General features: G+C 31.0%; 1 protein-coding gene across 9 annotated transcripts in view; it reads right to left on the bottom strand.

Moving 5' to 3' along the window:
• Crag (DENN domain-containing protein Crag) overlaps positions 1-22,210 on the bottom strand; it is a 213,106-nt gene that overhangs the window by 160,783 nt on the left and 30,113 nt on the right. For all 9 annotated transcript variants that reach the window (XR_012756753.1, XR_012756750.1, XR_012756754.1 and 6 more), the window contains exons 3-6: positions 16,031-16,274; positions 12,125-12,194; positions 6,633-6,805; positions 1,651-1,871 (exon numbers count right to left, since the gene is read on the bottom strand). Coding sequence is in view for 5 of the 9 variants with exons in the window: in XM_075368648.1 (XP_075224763.1) it covers positions 1,651-1,871; positions 6,633-6,805; positions 12,125-12,194; positions 16,031-16,274 (708 nt within the window). In the remaining 4 variants the exon portion in view is untranslated. The remainder of the gene's footprint in view (positions 1-1,650; positions 1,872-6,632; positions 6,806-12,124; positions 12,195-16,030; positions 16,275-22,210) is intronic.

Genomic DNA, 22,210 nt, shown 5'->3' with positions numbered 1-22,210 from the left:
GTAGATAAATTTAAAAAAAGATATGGTGGTAAAAACAAAATAAAAACAATAAAGAGGACAGCTGAAACCTCAAAATGAAGTTCTTGAAGTAGTAAAAAATTTGGCCAGTGAGCTGGAAGAGGATGGGGAGATCAGTGCTCAGACAGGAAGAATATAGTGTGCAAGATATTTTTAAAGTTTATCAAGGCTAGCACAGAATAAGAATGCACCAAGAAAATAATGACACACGAAGCAGAAGCATGGAGAAAAGTAAATGACATACAAGGACAAAAGTAAACATTACAAGATAAAAAAATATTAAAAATATCTCAGAACAAAACGACTGTTGGAGAAATGCACAAGTCCTCTCAAATACACAAGTACATGTTGGATAGAACAGATATAGCAAAACAAATGATTTGGACATTTTAAAAGAATGAGAGGGGAAATAACATTGAAAACATTGAATTGACAGACAAATGAAAGAAACCCAAAGAAAGATCAAAGAAAGGGTGGCTAAGTTAAAAAACATATTACAAGTAGGGGAGTAGAAGTAGAAATGGTAATGGAAAAATGGTTAAGTGAAGAATGATAGGGCAATTAATGATTATTTAATCCAGGATACTGAATAAACGAAGGATTCTGCTTAAAGGTCCGCTCTTCTGTACTTGTTCTTATATAACAATACTGTACTACACATGTACAATTTCCTGTTAACTTAAAATATTCAGGAAAGAAATGTGACAATTCCCTTTTCTGCGACGGACTTTTCTACTAATTTTAAATTTTACTTTTTTCTCATTTTTATTTTTTCTACATTTAATTTTATGAGGTTACTAAAAAAGCTCATTTTATACAGATGTTCTATTTGTAAGTTTGAGATCAAAACAAAAAGGGATAAGAAGAAATAAAAAAATTATAGCCTACTAGATGTGAGATATCAACCTACTAGGGGATTGATGGTTAGTCAACTGTATTAAATGGTAACTATACCTGTGATAACATGTTGATTTATTTGTTCCTCAAGGGTTAAACCATCAGAACAATAATTAAGGCAATAACAGAAGTAATGAGGTTAAAAAACTTGATAAAAATCTAGTAGAAAATGTACATGAAAAAAAAATTATACTTGTTAAAAGGAAACTCTCTACATTTAAATTCACACACATATATAACTAATTCTAAAAATATTCATAGTATTATGACTCACTGTAAATTGCAAAGTAAGCACAATAGACCTTGTACAAATCAATAATTGTTTTCTTTTTCCTTTTTTTTAAAGGCCTCTACTTGCACTGTCAATAAATTAAAGCTAAAATACGCTCTCATGTGGTGTCAAATTCTTGAGTTCATAAGAATATATTCATACAATTATAGACAGTATAAATTTATGATCATATAAATGCAAAGAGGTGCCCACAATTCTTTGTTTGTAATAGAATAGTGTGGAATGATATGGTTTATAGTATGGAACAAATACTACTTGCAAGATCGCTAGCTGTAACTGCAATGCAATACACTTGTCGCTGTCCACAGATTAATCATTCCAAATTAGGATAATCAATATTAACTGATAAATAGAGGCCAATAATAGGGTGGATATATTAACTTAATATTACAGTAACTTTAAATTTAAAATAGTTCACAATGAGAAATAAAAAAGTCCCATACCTTTCAATAGGAACAGGATGTGGTCCAGTACATGACATTTTATAAATAAATAAAAGAAATTTTTCAAATGTGTCAAAAAATGGCCAATGTGACAAAATACAAATACATTTATTAACATGATATGTCATAATCTCTTCTCCTGGATCAAGTTCTTTAAGCTGTTCTGGTGTTAGTTTTTCACTGGGATATTTTTCATAAAACGTTACTGCTGATCCATATACCTTAATAATAAACAAACAAATCAGTGTTAAAATTTGATAAAAGTAAATATCACTTAAATACATGGAAAATAAAAATTAAGAAAAATTGATTTTTTTTTATTGCTGCAGAATAAACCCATCCAAAAAAGAGAGGAGGCAAACAAATTCTGTTTGCATCTGGAGGAAGAACTTATATACTTCTCATCAAATAAAGTTTAGTAAACACAAATCCTCAATCTCAATTATTTAAGAAATTTTAGGTATCTTACTAAACTGGCAGAATCATCTTGTATAACTTAAAACTTCATTCCTGGACACTCCTCATTACTATAAAGAAAGATTTGGCAAAGAGCAAGAATTAAAAACTATGGATTCTTAGGGACACCCAGCCAATCTCTATTTAAGAAGAGGCTCAGGAACTAACAGAAAGATGAAAAAAAAAGAATTTACTTTATATAAAGTACTTAGAAACCTTTAACTCAAGTTTCCATACCTGCAGATTTTATTTTATTATGATTTACTGTATTTAATAAAAAATTTCTGAATAATCTTTGGTCTCAATCAACAGCCAACCCCCAGCAATCCATCAGACAATCAACTTTGCAGTCAACACAATGAAGTTTATAAACAGATAATTGTGTAATGTAAAATGTTATGATAAAATCAAAAATAAACACCATTGTTTCAACATATTTTCTACAGTGCAGATAGTTAAAGAACAAGTTTCAGCTGCTGTATAGCAGCTATTCTAGCTATGGTCCACTATTGCTCAGCAGGAACAAAATATCAATGGGAGCAAGCTTACCTTAAGTCTGGATACATTACAAATAGTCAAACAGGTCTGCTGAGAGTTACTCTGATCACAAGTATTTCACTTAGAAAACTACAGGGTTATATCAATTACACACACCTACATACTACTTTTTTAAATGCAAAAAAAAACTGTAATATGTAATAAAATGCCTACTCAAAACAAAACCTTCTGGTTGAAGGACCACTTGGTCACAGAGGTTCGTGAATCTACTATTACAAAGGTAAAAAAAAATCTATATTTTCAAAGAAAACCTACAAGAATGACAACTCTATCTATTGTATATTGCAATTATTATTTTTCAACTTTTACAATTTGTGGCTGTGTTTCAATTCAACAAGGTTATTCAGCATTATTTGAATGGAATGTTTTATTTTAATCATCTACAATAACTATAACCATAATTACACGTAAAAGTTCAAAAATCATGAAATAATATTACAACCAAAATATTTGTGTATATATTTTTCTTCTTACAAATAGATCATCGAACACATGTGTTCCAAAGCAATATAAATTCATATATGTCAAACATCTTGTGATAATTACAGACACTTCTTTGATTAACTAATTAACAGTAACATAAATTAAGATAAATATGAACAGCATACATATAACTACTAGTTAACACACACATATCCCAAATAATGTTAACTGTTAAATGTAAAATAATTTCTACTCACATTAAATGGTAATTTATAAACCTACACTTTTAGATCTCATTCTTTTTTCAAAGAAACAATAATTCAATTTAGTCACTGAGAAATGTAGAAAAGCAGAATGTTTAATAATAAACAATTATTATTAAAGGTAAGAAATTTTAATATTGTTCTTATTGGTAGGATAGACAAAAATGTTGTTATAAGCAAGAAACTTTAAATTACATTTACTGAATGCCAAAAATGGGTTTTACTGTAGTTTTTTGCCTTTTAACAAATCATATGACATTATTAAAAAATTAAACATACTGATACATTAAGTAGCAAGATAAATAATAATATATTTTTAAATACAACAAACTGCAAGTTTCATTAACTTAGAACTATTCAGTTCGTTAGAATTAATAATTTTAAATTCTGCCATTTTTTGCAAAATAAAAGAATCAATAATTAGTAATCAATAATAACTTGCACAACAAACAAGTAGTGTAACCTTACATGAAGAATATTTACATATTACAAATGGTAATTTTCCTTTGTCTAAATCAAGATTTTATTTATTAGATAAAAAATATTCTCAGAGCATGACTAATAATATGCAATGGTAATGGAAGTTAATAAGTTACTGTATATCAAATCTGCAAAAGCCCATGAATAAAAGAAAGAATCTTTTTGTAATAAACAAGACATAAATGAAAATTATTTTATAATTACAATATTATTTGCTCAATTGTTTTTAATAATAATTCAATGTTACTGAAATGTGACCATGTTTTCTGAAATAAATACAATTGAGTAATTTCAAACCAGTATTTTCAAGGTTAAGATATACATAATATTTAAAATTTTAACATCATTCACCATATACCTCATATCAAGCTACTAACAATGTGTCAAAACATGTACATTTAAAAGTTATATCAAGCAATATCACAATGTGTGCCGAATACTACATATTAAGAATGTACTGCATAGACATGATATTATTCCAGATTTTTTACAACTCTTGTTGACAATAGCTATCAGATTCTCTTACCTGATATTAAATTTTAAAAACATGCAGAACATTCTTGCTTTGATTGAGTTTAGAATTCATTTTTGAATTCTGAATTTGAGTTTAGTTTCATTGTCAATTTACACTTTGATAAAGAATTTTTATTATCAAATTTGAAAATAAAAGAAACTATACACAAAGTTAAGTTTGAAGAGAAAATAAGTTAAAACAATAACTGAAGAGCACTAAAATCCTAAGAATGAATGAAATAATAGCAAATACAATTTATCCAATAAAGATTTCTTTTGTTGCAATATTTCATTAAACAATAAACAAAAAGAAATGCTGTAAATATCTGTATATCAAATATGCTGTAATATCTGATAAACCAACTTATGAGTGCTATAATAAATAAACAAAGAATTTTTAAGGCTTCATCATGTAAAAATAGGCGTCTCATAATTATGCATATTGGCAGTGATATCATGGATCTCACTGCCAATCTCTGGATTTTTAATCTAAATTTACAGGAGACTATCGTAAAATGTAGGCGTCTCATAATTATGCATATTGGCAGTGATATCATGGATCTCACTGCCAATCTCTGGATTTTTAATCTAAATTTACAGGAGACTATCGTAAAATTTAATGATGAGACTATCATAACGAGATGGGTTTTGAGAAATGGTTTAGCGATGTGTTACCTATTTTGGAAGAAAATTCAATTATTGTCTTAGACAACACCCCATATCACTGATCTAAAATGGAAAAAATTCCAGCTATAATCTTGAAAAAAGAATGATATCAAAATGTGGCTTAGTTCCAAAGGAGTGATTTTGTAAGAGAATGAACTAAAGGTCCAATTATCAGAAAGGGTTTCATGTATTAAAAGTAATTTTAATGTGTATAAAACTGATGAGTTAGCAAGATCCAATGGTAAAACCATGCTTCGATTACCTCCCTATCATTGTGTACTCAACCCAATTTGAGGACATATCAAATGCTACATAGTATCAGTAAATACTACTTTTAAAATATCTGTGTTAATAATGTATGATTAAAAGCCATTGATAAAATTGGCGAGTAGAAATGGAAAAACTGCATAAAAACATGTAATCCCACTGTTGAGCCAAATTATTGGGAACTGGATAATATAATAGAAAACAAAATTAATTACTAAAATATTAGTGAACTTTACTGTTAGTGGACAACTGAAAAACTCATAATTCTTAAAAAATTCTCAGAAACTACGTAACGATTTTAATGAATAAAATACTCATGGGTTATCAGATGGGCCAAACAAGGTAAGAAATATTCTTAATTTATTTAAATTTAAAATATAAATATAACTTTTGTAAAATATAATAGCACATGGTTACGGAATATTAATGTCGCATAGTTTCTTTTATATGGATTTATATTATGAAGTTACATTAAACAGATTTACATTCAGGAGAATCGGCCTCCTGAACACTCTCTTGTATGCGTAGTCTGTTTACTTGAACTCTATAAGCTAACTAGGTAAGTTAACAAGTATCCTACAGCTTTTTAATTAATTTTACAAAAAAAAAAAAATACTCATCGTAAATAAGCTGAGATTTTTGTGAAAGCACTAAATGTTATTAAAGAAATATATATAAAGAGTAATGATTTATTTTAATAAAACAATCAGATTCCTTTAAAGGCACTTATCAGTCTTTAGATGAAATCTTATCTTGTTAGGAAGTGGCTCTTCACAATTTAACAAAGTTGTACGCTAAGAACAAGATTATTATTATCAGGTAAATCTTAGGTTATAAAAAGACTGATGTTAATGGAAAAGGAGACAAATTTGTAAATGCAGAACAGAGATCAAGACATGATATCCATCACTGGATTTATAGAAAGTAACCAGAAGACTGGAAACCTCATCTTTTTTTTAAAATTAGGAAGGAAAAAACAAACAGAAACTAATCATTATATACCATGATAATGTAATATTCAGAAACAATAAACATTTGCTGAGTCTACTTGAGAACAAATCCATATATATTCTTCAGCTCTAATGAAGAAGTAACATTCATTGTAAATATAATGTTATTTTTTAGTTTAAAATTGGAAATTACTTAAGAATAATTCCATATTAATATGTAGATCAGTTAGGTGTCTGAGGAGACTATTGCTCCAAGCTACAGTAGAAATGTATAGTAGAAATTAGAATGTGCTCTAGCTGCTAATGTTTCTGTAGAAATGCATAACAATTGTAAAATAAAATAGAACTGAGATATAGAATTTTAATTACTAGATTCAACTTTATAAGTAACCAATGCAAAACTTACTTTTTCAGCAGCATCTGAAACTGTAAGAACAAAAGTTGAGAATACAGCATCAGGTTCTTGAGCAGTTGCTGGCCAACACTCTAAGGTTGCTCCAACTGGTAGACAGAATAAAGGCACTGAAGCAGGGAATGGAAAATTAGGTCTATCCACAAATGGATATCTTAACAGAATACCTAAAAAAATAAAAATATTAAATAACAGTTACTTTCATTAATAAAGTTTTTAAATCATTGATTATAAATAATCTTTAAAAAATAAGGTAAATTAAGCAGTCATAATCTTTTTACTACAATCACTCCTATCCCTCTGTCTAGACAAGTTGTTTTATTTTACTCTAATTACAAATTTTATACACCAACTTTAAATGGTTTAACAAGAATGTTAGAATGAAGATGGCAAAGGTCCAGGGGACTTGGTTCAGAATGGATTACCATGCACGATGATGAACTACGACAAAAACAATTCTACTTCAAATAAATTCATATGATATAAGCTATAGCAAACTCTCTGAAATGACAGTCATTGACGTTTACATCTATAATAACATTTACCAGTCTGCAAGAACAAATAATTCAATGATCTAAACCAGTTAACCAGTGGGAGTTTCATGTTGCTGCTCATTGAAGAAAAACAAAGGAAGTATCTCAGTATTGCATGACTATCTAACATAATATGCAGCCTGGATGAGTTCAGCTAAAACAATTTGCAAATAAAGACAAAGACTAAATGAATTTTACAATGATGTCGTTACATTTTTAATTTTTGTAATGTATCAAATTTTATCTGAATCTTTTTTTCTGGGCACAAAAGAAGTTGTCGTTATCAGCGCCCGGGCACAAAATTACTACAGTAAATGATTTAAAATTAACAATTAAAATTTAACCTAAAAATTAAAAGTATGTAAAACGCCTATGCAGTATGCTAAGTACGAAATAAAACCAAAGTAAAAACATTATTACAAAATCTAACATAAAACAACAAAACTGTCATACATCAAAAGCTAAAAAATATATTAGTTTTAATCAAAACATATAACAGTTTTATCTGAAGTATTTTCCAATATCAGTGAGAATTTCTTTTTGTATTATCGTTAAGGTGTCAACCCCAGAAATAAATTTTTGGTTCCAGATTCTAATGAAGGTGTTTTTGGCCAATCTTTTCTTATCCAGTGATTTTCTCCGTCTCTGCATTCACATTCATATAAAAAACAAGGAAACTTTGTGTATCCTCCTTGCTGTCCTAGGAGCATTGATAATATTTTGAGATTGCCACACGTAATCCACTTATGACTGTCATATTTAATTTTATCGAGAACTAATTCCGAATTACCGTAACCCTCTTTTCTCCTACGGGAGAAAAACAACCTCCTACAACCTCCCAATCTCCTACTACTCAAAAAAACAACCATGTATTTTTGAGTCGTAACGCACCAAATGGGGAGACCAGCCATCCAAACCCGGATTTGTTGGAAAACAGCCAATCGGCCCTGAAACATCATTGTGGTTTTATCTGGACTGAAAATCATCTTATGTTGGAGACCCCACAGTCAGAGTGTCTCACAAGCATGAGCAGCTTGGAACTCTACCTCGTTATGCGAATCCCCTTCAATCAGTAGCAGTGTCGTCAGCATAAGCGAAAACACAAGAAACACATGGCAACCTTAAATGGAACATTGAATCGAATTCTATGATCCAAAGGGGACTCAGAACACTGCCCTGAGGGCATCCTTTAGTTAAGGTCTTACAAACCTTCAAGCCACCATCACGCAGCGAAACGTCCGATGGCTGAAATAACTTGAGAGCACTTCTAATTCATTTCGTGTACACTTACGCTTTTGCATCTGAAACAGGGCAGAGGGGCACCATAAGCTGTTAAATGCCCCAGATATGTCCAGAAAAATCCCTAATAAATATTTACATGGTCTAGAGGAAGCTAAATGTATCACCTTTAGTATGGCATCCTCAGTGCTCTTGCCCGATTGGAAACTATACTGGTTGTACATTAGCAAATGATCAGTGGCCAATCTAACATTAATACTAAAATATAGAATCTTCTCAAAAACCTTGCCAATCACAGGCAAGAGCATTAGTGGACGGTAAGAAGAACTAACAGTAGGATCTTTGTTGCCACCTTTGAACAAAACACCAAGTCTCCACGCTTCCAACATGCCAGAAAGTGGCCAGCGAAGAGCAACCTATTATATAATAGGTTGCTCTTCGCTGGCCACTTTCTAACTAGAATATATATTCTAGTTAGAGGACCAAGAACTACTGGAAGCGCTTGAACAAGGAGCTCCACTGTTATACAATCATATCCAGGGGTGTTGTGCCGTGCCGTGCCATACTACTGATCAACTCCGTCTCATGATCTCAGAAGATTGTAAGTTGGTCTCAAAAATCGCGACTTCCTGCCTGACACGCCAGTGGTATGAAACCTCACCCACCATAGTGTCAGCCGGGAGCAAATCATTCAGCAAAATATTGAGTCACAGTCCTTATCAATTACCACACCCTCGCATGTTAACAAAGCTGACAAGAGGGCCTTTTGTGCGCTTATTTCCAAGGGCTCTATACACAATGCCCCAAGGGTCTCTATTCCCTTGCTCCTGAATGAAATTCAGGAATTACACTTTGAGGAACTAATGCTATGAAACTATCTAGCCCTCCTCTTCTGTGGTAATCTGCAGTTAGGGCTGATGGCAATCGCACAGCACCCCTCCTCCAGCTAGGCTTCTTACCTACTTCCCTAACATCGGTCATGGTCGGATATACCCTGAACCAACAGTATACTAACAAACTGCTTGCTGTATTCCTTCTACCCAGATATATTGGGCACAAACCCACAAGTGTGACAACTACCCACAATGACCCACGGGCAGCTAGAGGAGACCTTCTGTATTCTCCTTTCACTCTTTGCACCTCTTCGCTATTACTGGATCAAATGTGTGAAATCAAAGATCAACACACAGTTACAGATTACAGCCCCCACTCTAAAAGAACACAAGCAGGACTAAGGGTAAAGGCCCCTCTCCTTGTAATAGAACTTGCAACCAGGAGTCGTTGCCACTCATTTCGCCGTGATGAGGCTGGTGCTCGAACAAATCGTGCGCCAAATTCTCTCAACCCCCGTGAAAAGGGTAAGAAACATCTTATCAATAAGGGAGCAAAATCGTTGTAACAGTTCTCAGACAGCAAGATTGTGAAACAGAGGAAGGTACACACTCGACCACCAGCTCAAAAATAGCACTGAAGAAGACTTTATACAAGAGAGATTTAAAACCTTGTGGTGGCCCTGAAAAAGGCCACAAGGTTATTAATTACGAGTCATCAAAGCCATTTGACAACAGCCCTTCTTAGGGCTACCACAAGGCTATTTATTACAATGAGGCGTCAAAGCCAATCGATGACAACAGTCCCCTTCTCAGGCCTACTACAAGGTTATTAAGTGCCATGTGACGTCGAAGCCATTCAGCAACAGGGTACTGACAGATCCATATTTCCATTGTGAAGAAGGGCAACTTTGTGGCTTCTTTTGAATGAATTTATGAACATTCCCTAATCAACACTTTTGTATGGAATGTTAAACTGAGTCAAAAGTCCACCAGCATCAGTGCCGAAGACTAATTCTAAAAATACAAGTATACAGCCTACACATCCACTATTATCTCATGTGCAAAAATAACAAAATTATCTAAGGGTAATAAGCTGAAGAACCACATTATGGTCACCACAGAAATTATACAGAGTTATTCCTAGTTTCAAAACTTGATTCCTGATTTCAAAACAATTCACATAAAAATTTACATAATTTTATTCTGCATTTGGTGGTGTTGAAGTTTTTTTTTTACTTACTTTTTAAGCTGTTTTTGCTGTGAGGATGGAAAAAGAAAATTTTTTGAGTATTCTGTAACATAGCTTGGCATTTTTGTTTGCTTTCCATTAAACAACTACTGCATCAATCCTGCTCAAATTTATCAATAAAATAGCCCACGCTATTAACTTATCATATCTTAAACTTATGTAACCTTTACCATTTATAAACTGTTAGACAAGATATAAAATTATTTTACTTTCAGAGCTACGTGGCATAGAAACACAGGTCAAGGGTCTGTTATTTTAAATTGATGAATATCATATTTTTAAAAGTTATCACTCACCTGAAATGATTTTTTAGAGATATTTATGTACAAAAAATAATTTTTTTAACTGAACTGCTAAAATAGAGAAAAGTCATATAGTAAGTCAGTTCTCTTCCTCCTGCTTGACTATGGATACGCAATTAAATAACATCAACTGGCATGACGTTTGTCTATTATAGATTTTCACTCTACAACATGTTTGTGGTAAATATGTTGTCACAGACACAGACAAGCATTGTCATTGTCTTTCTTTAAGATAAATTTTTTGTTTTCAATAATCCTGGTGCCTTTCATTCACCATTTCAAAATTTGTTGCACAACCTTAAAACATCTCAAAAGTATCTTTTTCTGTCATAAATGAATTCAAGAACATTTATTTCTATGAACAGTTTTAACAATGTTTATTGCATATGGTACGAGGTCATATCTATGATCATTAAAAAATGAACGTAGAATAAAGAAGGAAGAAACATTCCTGTCAATATAATCCATTAAGATATTAGAGCAAATTGTCTCTGACAATATGAAAACATTTACAATCAGTCTTACAGAGAATACATTGATCATCTTGAATCCATGTTCTTTATTTCAGCAATAGTTCCTCATTAAGAGAGAAATTAGATATCCAGACCTACTTACAAATCTAAGGTTTCATTACCCCTTCTGAACTAAGTCAACTGTGGATAAAAATATAAACACATACTCTTGCTATAAAAATGGCAGTCTCAGACACAACTTTCCCCCGAGTTTTGAAGCCGAATTTAACATTCATTTTTTGTTTAAAATAACTACTCTGATATTAGTTTCTTACTGTGTACAGTGCTGAAATTTCCCCATATACTTAACACGAAGCCATATGGTGTTGCTAAATAGCAATTAAGGATATATTGAATGCATTATTTACTAAATGGTATTTGGGTACGATTGAATCTAAAATATTCATTATTTAATTTTAATCATATAAACATAGTATACACATGCGTGTGCACACACACACACACACACACACACACACACACACACACATATATATATATATATATATATATATATATATATAAATATTCAAACTACACAAACATTTCTAAAAATCCTATTGTGGTATAGACTACATAAACTAATGAAACAAAAATAAAAAATTTTAATGAAAATAAATGACTTAAGGTCTGTCTTAATAACAATTTTAAAAGTCACTGAATAGTCCCAGCAACATAACCACTTGATAAAATAATTAACACTAACAATAAAGTTAACATAAAAAAATTACCCCCCTTTTAATTACAAAAAAAAATATATTTTATTATGCAATAAAATCATAATTACCTTTAAAATACAATGATATATGTTCAATTACCTGGTTTATATGTAATCAGGTTAACACGGTTCATTGACTTCTTATAACAAAGATAAACATCTGAACCAACCTAAAACAAAAAATAAAATATTGATACATTTATTAAATAAACTAATATTTTAGAATTCAATTCACAATAATCAAATATCTACAAAGAAAAGGGAATACTATTCTCCCTACTTTCCTTATTGCCGATCTCTTTATTTCTTGCACAAATAATGTGAGATTGCTATCAGTTACAGAGCTATTCCTGGTTTATGGCAACACATGACAAACAGCAAAGCAGCCGTTTTCATGGTAATGGCAACACTGCTTGAGAACATTTCTGGAGAGTATGATTTCTTAAAGCAAAAGCTGAGTGGCTTTTTTCAATGGATGAGCCGCAACTCCCCAACTTCGCCAGAGACCAACTTCCGGACCCAACAGCTCTTCTCAGAGCTAATGCAAAAAATGGCCCTTTTCAGGGCCATCACAAGGTTATAAAATATGAACCATCGAAACCATTCGATGACAAAAACAGCCCTTTTCAGAGCCACTATAAGGTTAGTAAGTGCCACGTGCCATCGAAGCCATTCGGCGACAAGATATATATATAGCTTTTGGATTTAGGAATATGAACTAAGAAACCACTCAACGTGAACATATCAAAAACATGCAATACAGTAAAACCTCCCCAAAACAGAATCTGACAGGACAGAGTAAGAATTTTGTTTTGAAGAGGTTTCATCTTGCAGTTTTAAAAAATCGAGCTAATTTATCTTGAGGTCCTGTGCTACAAATTATACAAATACAAAATGAAGTTAGACAAGGTTAAACATTTAGAATAATCCAGAAATTATGCTGCATATAGAGAACATTAACCACTAATATTCAACAATTTTCAGTTATACTAAAAGAGGGTGTTTCATACTTTTACAAGTCAGTAATTTTTAATTTTAGTTAGGTTTAATTTACATATACTTAACCTTAAAATAAAATAAAATCATTTTCTAAATTAATCAAGTACACTTTTATTTCAATAACTTACCCTTGGAACTTTCATTTTCAATAATTTATACAGTTCACTTCAAGTATACACTACAGTAAGATAAGTAAATAGAAAAAATTCACTTAACCTAAAACAACATGATCTAACACTAATTCTAAAATAAAATCATTTTCTAAAATAGTCAAGTACAGTTTTCTGTTTCAATAATTTACTCTTGGAACTTTAGTTTTCAATAATATATATTCTGTCGCAAATCATCACTGTTTATACGAATCACGAATTCTTGCAGCTGAGCAATCATACCAATGCTTCTTCAAAATGTTAATTTTATTTTCTGGGTTCTCTCCGTGTCCTTCTTCTTCTGAACTTTCATTAATCTTGCTAGTTTCAGAGAAAATAATTTCATCTACAGTCTGAAAGCGTTTTTCGGTTACCAAATCACTATCAATACCCACATAGCATTCAACATGAACCGATGTTTGACCACTTTCTATGCAACAGAAATTCAACTTCACGCAATATTGTTGTACTGTGCAAAGTACAAGTATCAGGAGCATAATCATTATTGGTTTCAGTGCAGAAACCAACTTCTTTAAACGCCTTTTTAACACAGGTATTTGTAATTTGTTTGTATGATGGAGAGTCACCTTAGTGCATCCAGAACAGTTATGCATTAGTTCTTGAACAGATGAACATGAATCCATATTGGTGACTAAAGATTAAATTATGTGTTTACAATAATGAATTTTTATAATTTAATATCCTGCTGATCCATTTGTTGAGTTACACTAGTTGTGTTTGGAGGAAAGAACACAAGTTTTATGTTGGAATAATTTCCATGAGGGTGACGTGACGGTATAATTTAAATTTCATTTAAATTATACAGCCAATTTTCCATTATTAGAGACTTTTTATTAGCATACCATTCCAGTAGTAACTGAACAACACTTTTGAAAGAGTGAGGCTTCCAAGATTTACTTAGCACCAATGGTTTAAGCAACATGTCATCCACAAAACCGGACACCAGAACAGTCTTTTTTTGGATTGTTTACTTCCAATACATTTTTCATTTTTGAAACACAGTGTTTTGTTTGATAAAGCTCGAAAAAATAAATCGATTTTATCTCAATTACCGATATTTTTTGCATAATCTGCAGTCATTTCTTTAATTTTATTTTCCATTCAATAACTATTTCTTGTCTACATCTTTAGCCTCACCTGAAAGTTGATTGTTAGATAAACAACAGTTACAGTACTGTATTATTATAATAATAATCATCTGTACTAGATTTATAATTTGCAAACTGTATAATGTAAAATCTTTTTTTTAATTTTCTTTCCGTCTTATGGGACAAGATTAATATGTAAAATTAAAAGTAAAATCTATGTTTCCTTTCTGTTTCTGTATTGTGGAGTTTTACATCTTGAAGGGATTAATTTCTATAAAAATATATTGGGACTTGGGAAACCGTGTACGTTTTGAGGTTTCCATTTTTAGAAGTTTCACTATAGTAACTCTTAAATGGTAAAAAAAATAATAATCAAATTAATGCGCATGTTTTTCAGAAATTTACTTTTTAAGTCTGGCTCTGATATTAGAGACAAATAATTTTATCATTTTCAAGTTCAAGGCAATTTATCTCTTTTATTTAGACAGCAAACATAATCAAGGAAGTGGTTTTACTTTAATACAGGCTGCAAATAGTATCAAAAATTTAAGAGCTTCTTTTACAATCTCTGTGTTTCTGCTTAAAAAATACTCGGCAAGCTGTCAAGATTGTGCAATATTAATTCTATGTTCACAAACACAATTTTTCATACCACTCATAGCTAAAAGTTCCACTAGTGCTTAAACACATTTGAATAAGTCACATCCCTTTTTATCAACTAATGTTGACCAGAAAAAATGTTTATTTACACGTATATCAATTTTTTTAGCCCTTGTTGTTTAACTGTTGAAAAAAATCAGCCAAGAAGCAATCTAAAAAACCAAAGAGAATTACGTAATAGATTCTTTATTTAGTAGTTACTATTAAAAGTTCCCTTTTTCATGTTGTTATCCTTGATAGCCATCCTACTTCCATGTGATAAGGAAGATTTTCAAATAACAAGCCTGTATTCACAAATTTTTCTGAAAATACTAAAGTATTCCAATGCAAGAGCTTCTCAATGAAAAAATCAGTTTACCCATGCAGCATTTGGCAAACTCACTTGTTCCTAATAATATGACTGAGTTGACATTCCATCATTTCCTTGGCATCGCCATTGGTGCATATACTAATAAATTTCATTCAGTCAATATAATACATACTAGTGTATAAGTGTACAACAAACAACCTGTGGTAATGTTGGTATTTAGTGGTTTACAAAAATAAAACTAACGCCACTGTTGGAGTCATATCCCACAGACTGTAAACTGGACGTACTGCGAAATATCTGTGAATTCATTCATCTGCAATGAGAAGTATGCACAATTTTTAATATGCAAGAACTTGTATTCAAATACCTTTTATCTATCCTTCCGATGAAATATAAAAATATCCTTCTTTGACTAGTATTATTGGAGAAAGAAAAAGTTACTTGAAATTGTCCAACAGTATTATTGTAATCACCAAACATATGTTATTCGACATCAAAAATCAAGTGTTCAACATCAGAAAACATTTCAATGTTCTATAGGCTATGAAGGTGTACATTGGAGATTTGAAAACATGTTATATAAAAATCCACAAATTAACTAACATCAAGCCATACACTACTTATTTTAACTATAACAATTTTTCTTAATGAAAAAATTACTTTAAAGACATACCTATTTTACAAAATATATTACTTAAGTTTTCTCAAATACTTATTACATCGCTAACACATTCTAAAATTACAAAAACAAAAATTATAGAAAAAATATAAATACTAACCAGCCCCTTATTTAGATTCTTATTTATCATGCAGAAAGCATGTGGCGGCGTTTCTTGTTTACTGGTTATAATAACTACAATATCAGTCACAACAAGGCCATTACATGGCATTGTTTCTGAAGCACGGCGATATGTTAATAGGGTTCTAGCAGTTGAATTATTTACATTTGCTGGACGGCCACCAGGCGTTGTTAATACTACTTCGGCATCTGGTAAAATACGTTCTTTACCTTCATACATAACTCTGTAACAAAGTATTACAGCAATTACACAAAAATCATAAATATATTTTTAATTTATAATGAATTAATAAGGCAACACTGTAGTGAAGAATTAAATAAGCAAATAAGACTAGGCCTAATGAATTTAAACTAATTTTTGCTTCTGAAAGTATAAAGTAAATCTGTAAAAACGTTAAATAATCAGGATGGATAGTTTGTTCTGTCTTCAATTCATTTTCATAACAATCAAGCAGTAAAAGAGGTGTAATCATTTAGTACTGAAATACATGTTCAAAGACATCCAGATTACCTACTATGTTTTATAAAGGCATTCTAAGATAATTGATTTTTGAAATAAAGTTCATTTTGGTATGATTTTTAAAGTTTGGGGTCTGCTATAAGAAATACAGAAGTATACACATATTTAATATGCTTCTGTATAAGGATAGTCTTGCCCCCACAAATCATGTTGAACAAACTAGAGTCAAATAGGTTTTGAAAACAGATATTATGTTTTCATATGAAATTTAGAAATAAGATGCTAACAGTTCAATAACAATATGTACATGACATTATTAACTAGGGCAAGCTTTTCATATTTATTCTGAGCACTTAGTTAAAAATTCTTGCTTGCACTTACAGCAATTTTCTAATAGCAAAAATCCTGGAAAACTACTGGACTGAATAAATGAAACATTAAAACAATATTATAAAATATTGAAAATAAATAAAAGTAAACACAGAACCAATCTTCTAGTTGAGACAATCTAAAATACAAATTAAATTTTATCAGTTCTACTTAGATTAAATACAATTACAAAATTATCTATAAATTGCGAGATAAAATTTATTTACAAATGTTGTAGGAAGAATAATAAAAAAATATGAGATAAAAAGAGAACAGGAAATAAAAAGATAGTAACACTTAAAATAACAATTTTTCTTTTTCTACAACACATAAAAACAGAATATTCCCTTTCTTTCTCTACAAATTTCTGTCTTTCTTTTCTTTCTGAACGATTTTCTCACGTCCTTATCAAATAACCAAACTACAGAAAAAAATTTTCTTTTTGAAGAAAAGTCATCTAAAAGAATAAACAATCTGAAGTAATCATACTACAGCAAATTATACATATGACAATCTTTAATACATTTTTATTTAACTATCTACAACTATCACAAAAATAAACAAAAACCTATAGTTTATAACAAATACAAATCAGCCTGAATTTAAACAGAAATAATTTTATAACTACTGTAAAAAAAATTATAATGCATACCAAATAAAAGTCTGTTATTTATTTTATTACAAAATCAAACAACACGAAACATGTCATTAAAATGTTTAGAAAAATCTAAGAAACAGAACTTTTTTTACATTCTTTTCAGTTTGTAGCTATTTTAAATTTGACATCCAATAGGCTGCCTAAAATAAATAGTTTTCCATGGCAATGTGATATGTGTTCAGTAACCACCAAACCATCTATCATCAATCTGTTCACTGTTGGCTTATAAAATATGAAATCAACAAATTCCACATTTTATAGGAGCTAAATGACAAGTGTAGTTACTGACAACTGTAAAGTGCTTATTTTGATTTGTTTTTGAAATGATTGAGGAAAAGAGCAATACATCATTGTCACAGCTGAACACATTCAAAAACATTAAATAAATTATTCATAATAAATATTATTACTCCAACATCTGAATTACAAATGAATTTTCATAAATTTTGAAAACCCTTTACTAGATCATAATAAGACAGGGTTTCTATTAATTCTATCCAAAATGGTTACTATATAACTAACCAATGGGAATAAAATTTAAAGAATGGTCACTTCTCTGAAATTTACTCAACGCAACAATAACAACAGGAAAATTTCTCAACCAAATTATAATTGGGGACAAGACGTGGGTTACATTCATAAATGTTGAAAGAAAAAATACATAAAAAAATGTTTCAATGTTAACAAGTTTCTGAATAAGGTACACTCTGTACATTATTCATCAAATAACCAAAAATTAATGGAAAAATGAATTTTTTACGAAATTCATTATGAAACAATGAAAAAAAAATAAAACAGGTTTATGCTTCTAAATGATAATGTACACCCTATTTCATAGTTGCACAAAAGGTTTCTTGAGTAGTTCAAATAGGAAATTTTCAGGCATTTTCCTCTACAGCCCAAACTTGGCACTATTAACCATCTGTTCATCAAGACAAAAGCGGCCAACTATACAGTAATTTTAAATTAATCAGAAATTGCTCCTGAAAAGAGTTAACAAATGGTTTTGCATCTTGACAGTGAGTTGTAAAATGGTCTGCAAAGGTTTGCACTGAAGGATATTGACTTAATGGTATGTACAAAGAGATCCAAAGGTCGTGCACATCAAAACTAAAGTGTCTAGTAGGATAACTGAAAAAGTTCTATCAGCCACTGCAAGATAGCAGCATGGGTATTAAAAACAACAAACCTAGACATCATTGTGATATGTATTGATCACACCATGCTTGCAGTAGTGTTTTGTTTATTGCTTGATAAACATGCCACTTTCCCAAGAGCAACGAGTTTTCATTGCTGAACATTATTTTTCCAGTCGTTCTTATGCACGTGTTGAAGATGAATTTTGTGGGAAATATCCTTATATGGTAGGGACATAATAATTTGACTATAATGAGATTAATTGCCCATTTTAGAGAATGTGGATCATCAATTGCAGACAAGATGAGAACCACGAGATTGGCCATTTTGACTGATGCTAAACTGGCTGAGGTTAAGAATGTGAAAGAGAATGCTGCGACTGTCAGGGCACTCTCAGATTTCATATGGAAGTGCTCAGAAAGCAATGGAGCTTACACTTTATGCATATAATATTCAGTGTTTAGAAATTGAAGGAGCCAGATAAAGAAAAGCACATAGTATACTGTACATGGTTTCCGTCATTTGTTGACAACAATGGAATTGCAAAGCTTGACTGAGTTTTCTTCACTGATGAAGTGTGGTTTCACCTTAGTGGCTACGTGAACAGTCAAAACAGTAGAAGTTGGTCAACTGAAAATTCACATGTATTAGATGAAAAACCCTTACACTCTCTGAAAATGGGCATGTGATATGCCTAGTCACATAGTCGAATAGTGGGTCCCATTTTCTTTGAAACTACAGTGGACAGTGCTGTCTACCAAGACATCATTACACAGTTTATTGCATTTCTTGAAGATGATGAACATGACATGCATTTCATGTGCGAGTTTTCTGGCAAGTGTATCATTTCTAAAGGATTATGGCCCCCATGTTCACCTGATTTGACATCCCCAGATTTCTTCCTGTGTAGATTATCTTAAAAGACAGGTCAATAAAAACAGGCCACACACATACATATTCTGTAGGAACTAAAAATGAACATAACAACAGAGATTAACATCAGTATACACGTGCTCTACACAGTGGCCTCAAAGTTGGTAAAGAGTTTGTATATGTATTACTGAACAGGGCAGCCATTTCAAGCATATGTTATGAAAATAAATAAATCTTTAAATATTATTACTTAAGGTCTTATTTTTTTTATTACTTTGATGTTCACGACTTTTGGATCTCTCTGTAAATAAGTAGTGTAAATAAGTTTCTGTTTACATAATGAATGCTTATCTGACTAATAAAAAAAAAAAATCTGATGTGGATACCACACGACTTCCTTGTATGTCTATTAAATTTCATATACATATTTTCTGCTGCACTTCATTTAAACTTATTTCATTTGAAAGTGAGATACGATCCTCTAATTCTTTAATAAAGTGGGCAGTTACACAATTTCATTGTGGTAGACAACACATTGCAACCCACCGGGTTGGTCTAGTGGTTAACGCATCTTCCCAAATCAGCTGATTTGGAAGTCGAGAGTTACAGCGTTCAAGTCCTAGTAAAGCCAGATATTTTTACATGGATTTGAATACTAGATCGTGGATACCGGTGTTCTTAGGTGGTTGGGTTTCAATTAACCACACATCTCAGGAACGGTCAAATTGAGAATGTACAAGACTACATTTTATTTACACTCATACATATCATCCTCATTCATCCTCTGAAGAACTATCTAAACGGTAGTTACCGGAGGCTAAACAGGAAAAAAAAAAGAAAAAAGACAACACATTGTACATTTCTTTGTGGTGTGATATCACATTTTATATTGGTTTATATTATATATTAATTTTGTTTCATGTTGTTTTAATCTCCAAATAAATTTCAAGTAGATATGTGGTGTAAGTGAGAACATGTTGGATCTGTAACCATGCACACATCATTTGAATCCAATTTCATATACATATTTTTTAAGTTTTTTTTTTTTTTTTTTTTTTAAATATATTGATTAATTAAAAATAATTATTAAACTCTGATTGTAAACATTTTTCAATTAAAATGAAAAGTACATCAAATTTTATTTCATTAATAACTTCTAATATTTTTTTATATTAGTATTATTGAATTATTATTTATTGTTAATTTTTTTTTTACAGTCAGAGGTTATTAATTATTAATAAATTAGGTAATTGTGAGCCTCAACATCCTCAACCTTAATCTTTTTCAAATTGAAGAATATGTTATGTAATTAATAAAAATACAAGTTTCAAAAGTCGGAAGAATGAAATTACCTCATTATTCTTCCTCAGAATCTGTAATGGCAGTAGTGTTGTTATCAGCTGTTTTGGACAACTCCATAATATTGTCAGGATACGTGAAGCAAGACTGGAGCATAAATGATGTACTCGGGTCTTGTAGGCCCTGTATTTTCTTTTGAAAAAGAACTCTGCGAGATGCCTGTACAAGTAGTGCTTACAATTTCCTACCAAGGAAGTTTGAACACACTTATCGTCATGCACGCTTGATTGTCTGTGTATGAGCTCCCGTGTCCGGATGTATGAAATTATATTTGTGGTTCATCGCTAAATGTTGGTAGCCCTCGAGTTGAAAACATGTCTTCCAGCAATCACTAACAATTATTGTACCGGGAAGAATATACTTTTGTATGATAGGCATTAAGGTGGTGTGTGTGATAACTGGTGTAGCTAACTCTACAAAGTACTATGTTAAAGTAAAAATTGTTAAAATTGATTTGGGAAAAGATACGAAACAGTAATTTGGATTTACAGGGTGTACAAAAAAAGAATATTGGTACTTATTGGTAATACGGAACCCCTAATGAAATCCAGTTGTTTGGGTATATAAAAATAAAATTACCGATACGTATAACTCGTATATAATTTTTATTTTAAACGTTAATCAGAGGAGCTAAGCGTGCGTAGGTTATGTTTGATTGGATTATGTTGATTCCATGTAATGACGTACCGCGCACTATATCAATATAACCTAACCAAACATAGCCTACGCTTGCTTCGCTAGCTAACTTTCATCTAATTAACGTTATACATACATATATTTTACCTATTTAGGTGGCCAGTAGACAGCTTAGTTGTATTCTGACTACATGATGGAGTTGTCAGGTGATAACAAAACAGCTGATAACAACGCTACTGCCATTACAGATTCTGAGGAAGAATACTAAGATAATTTCACTCTTCCGACATTTGAAACTTGTATTTTTATTAATTATATAACATATTTTTAACATACTTCAATTTTAAAAAGATTAAGGTTGAGGACGTACAGGCTAACAATTACCATAAATTAATATATTTAAATTAAAGAGTTAAAAAAATATATGTATATGAAGACAGATTCAACCGATGTGCCTTCCCCTTGTAAGATCCAAATAGTTCATTAACTAAAATTTTGTTTAAAATTAAGTTTTGTTGAAAATCCTGGTCTTTGTATTCCTGTTCCAACTGATTGTAAGCCAATCAACAATTTTCAACTACTAGTTGATGATAAATTTTTTAACTTTACTGCTAATGAAACCAATAAATATGCAGAAGTCTAAGAACAAAATTCATTCACCCTAAATC

The sequence above is a fragment of the Lycorma delicatula genome, chromosome 1 (assembly GCF_047948215.1).
Source record: "Lycorma delicatula isolate Av1 chromosome 1, ASM4794821v1, whole genome shotgun sequence".
NCBI lineage: Eukaryota > Metazoa > Arthropoda > Insecta > Hemiptera > Fulgoridae > Lycorma > Lycorma delicatula.
Note: the sequence above shows the minus strand (reverse complement) of the source record. Positions and strands in the feature narration are given on the sequence as shown.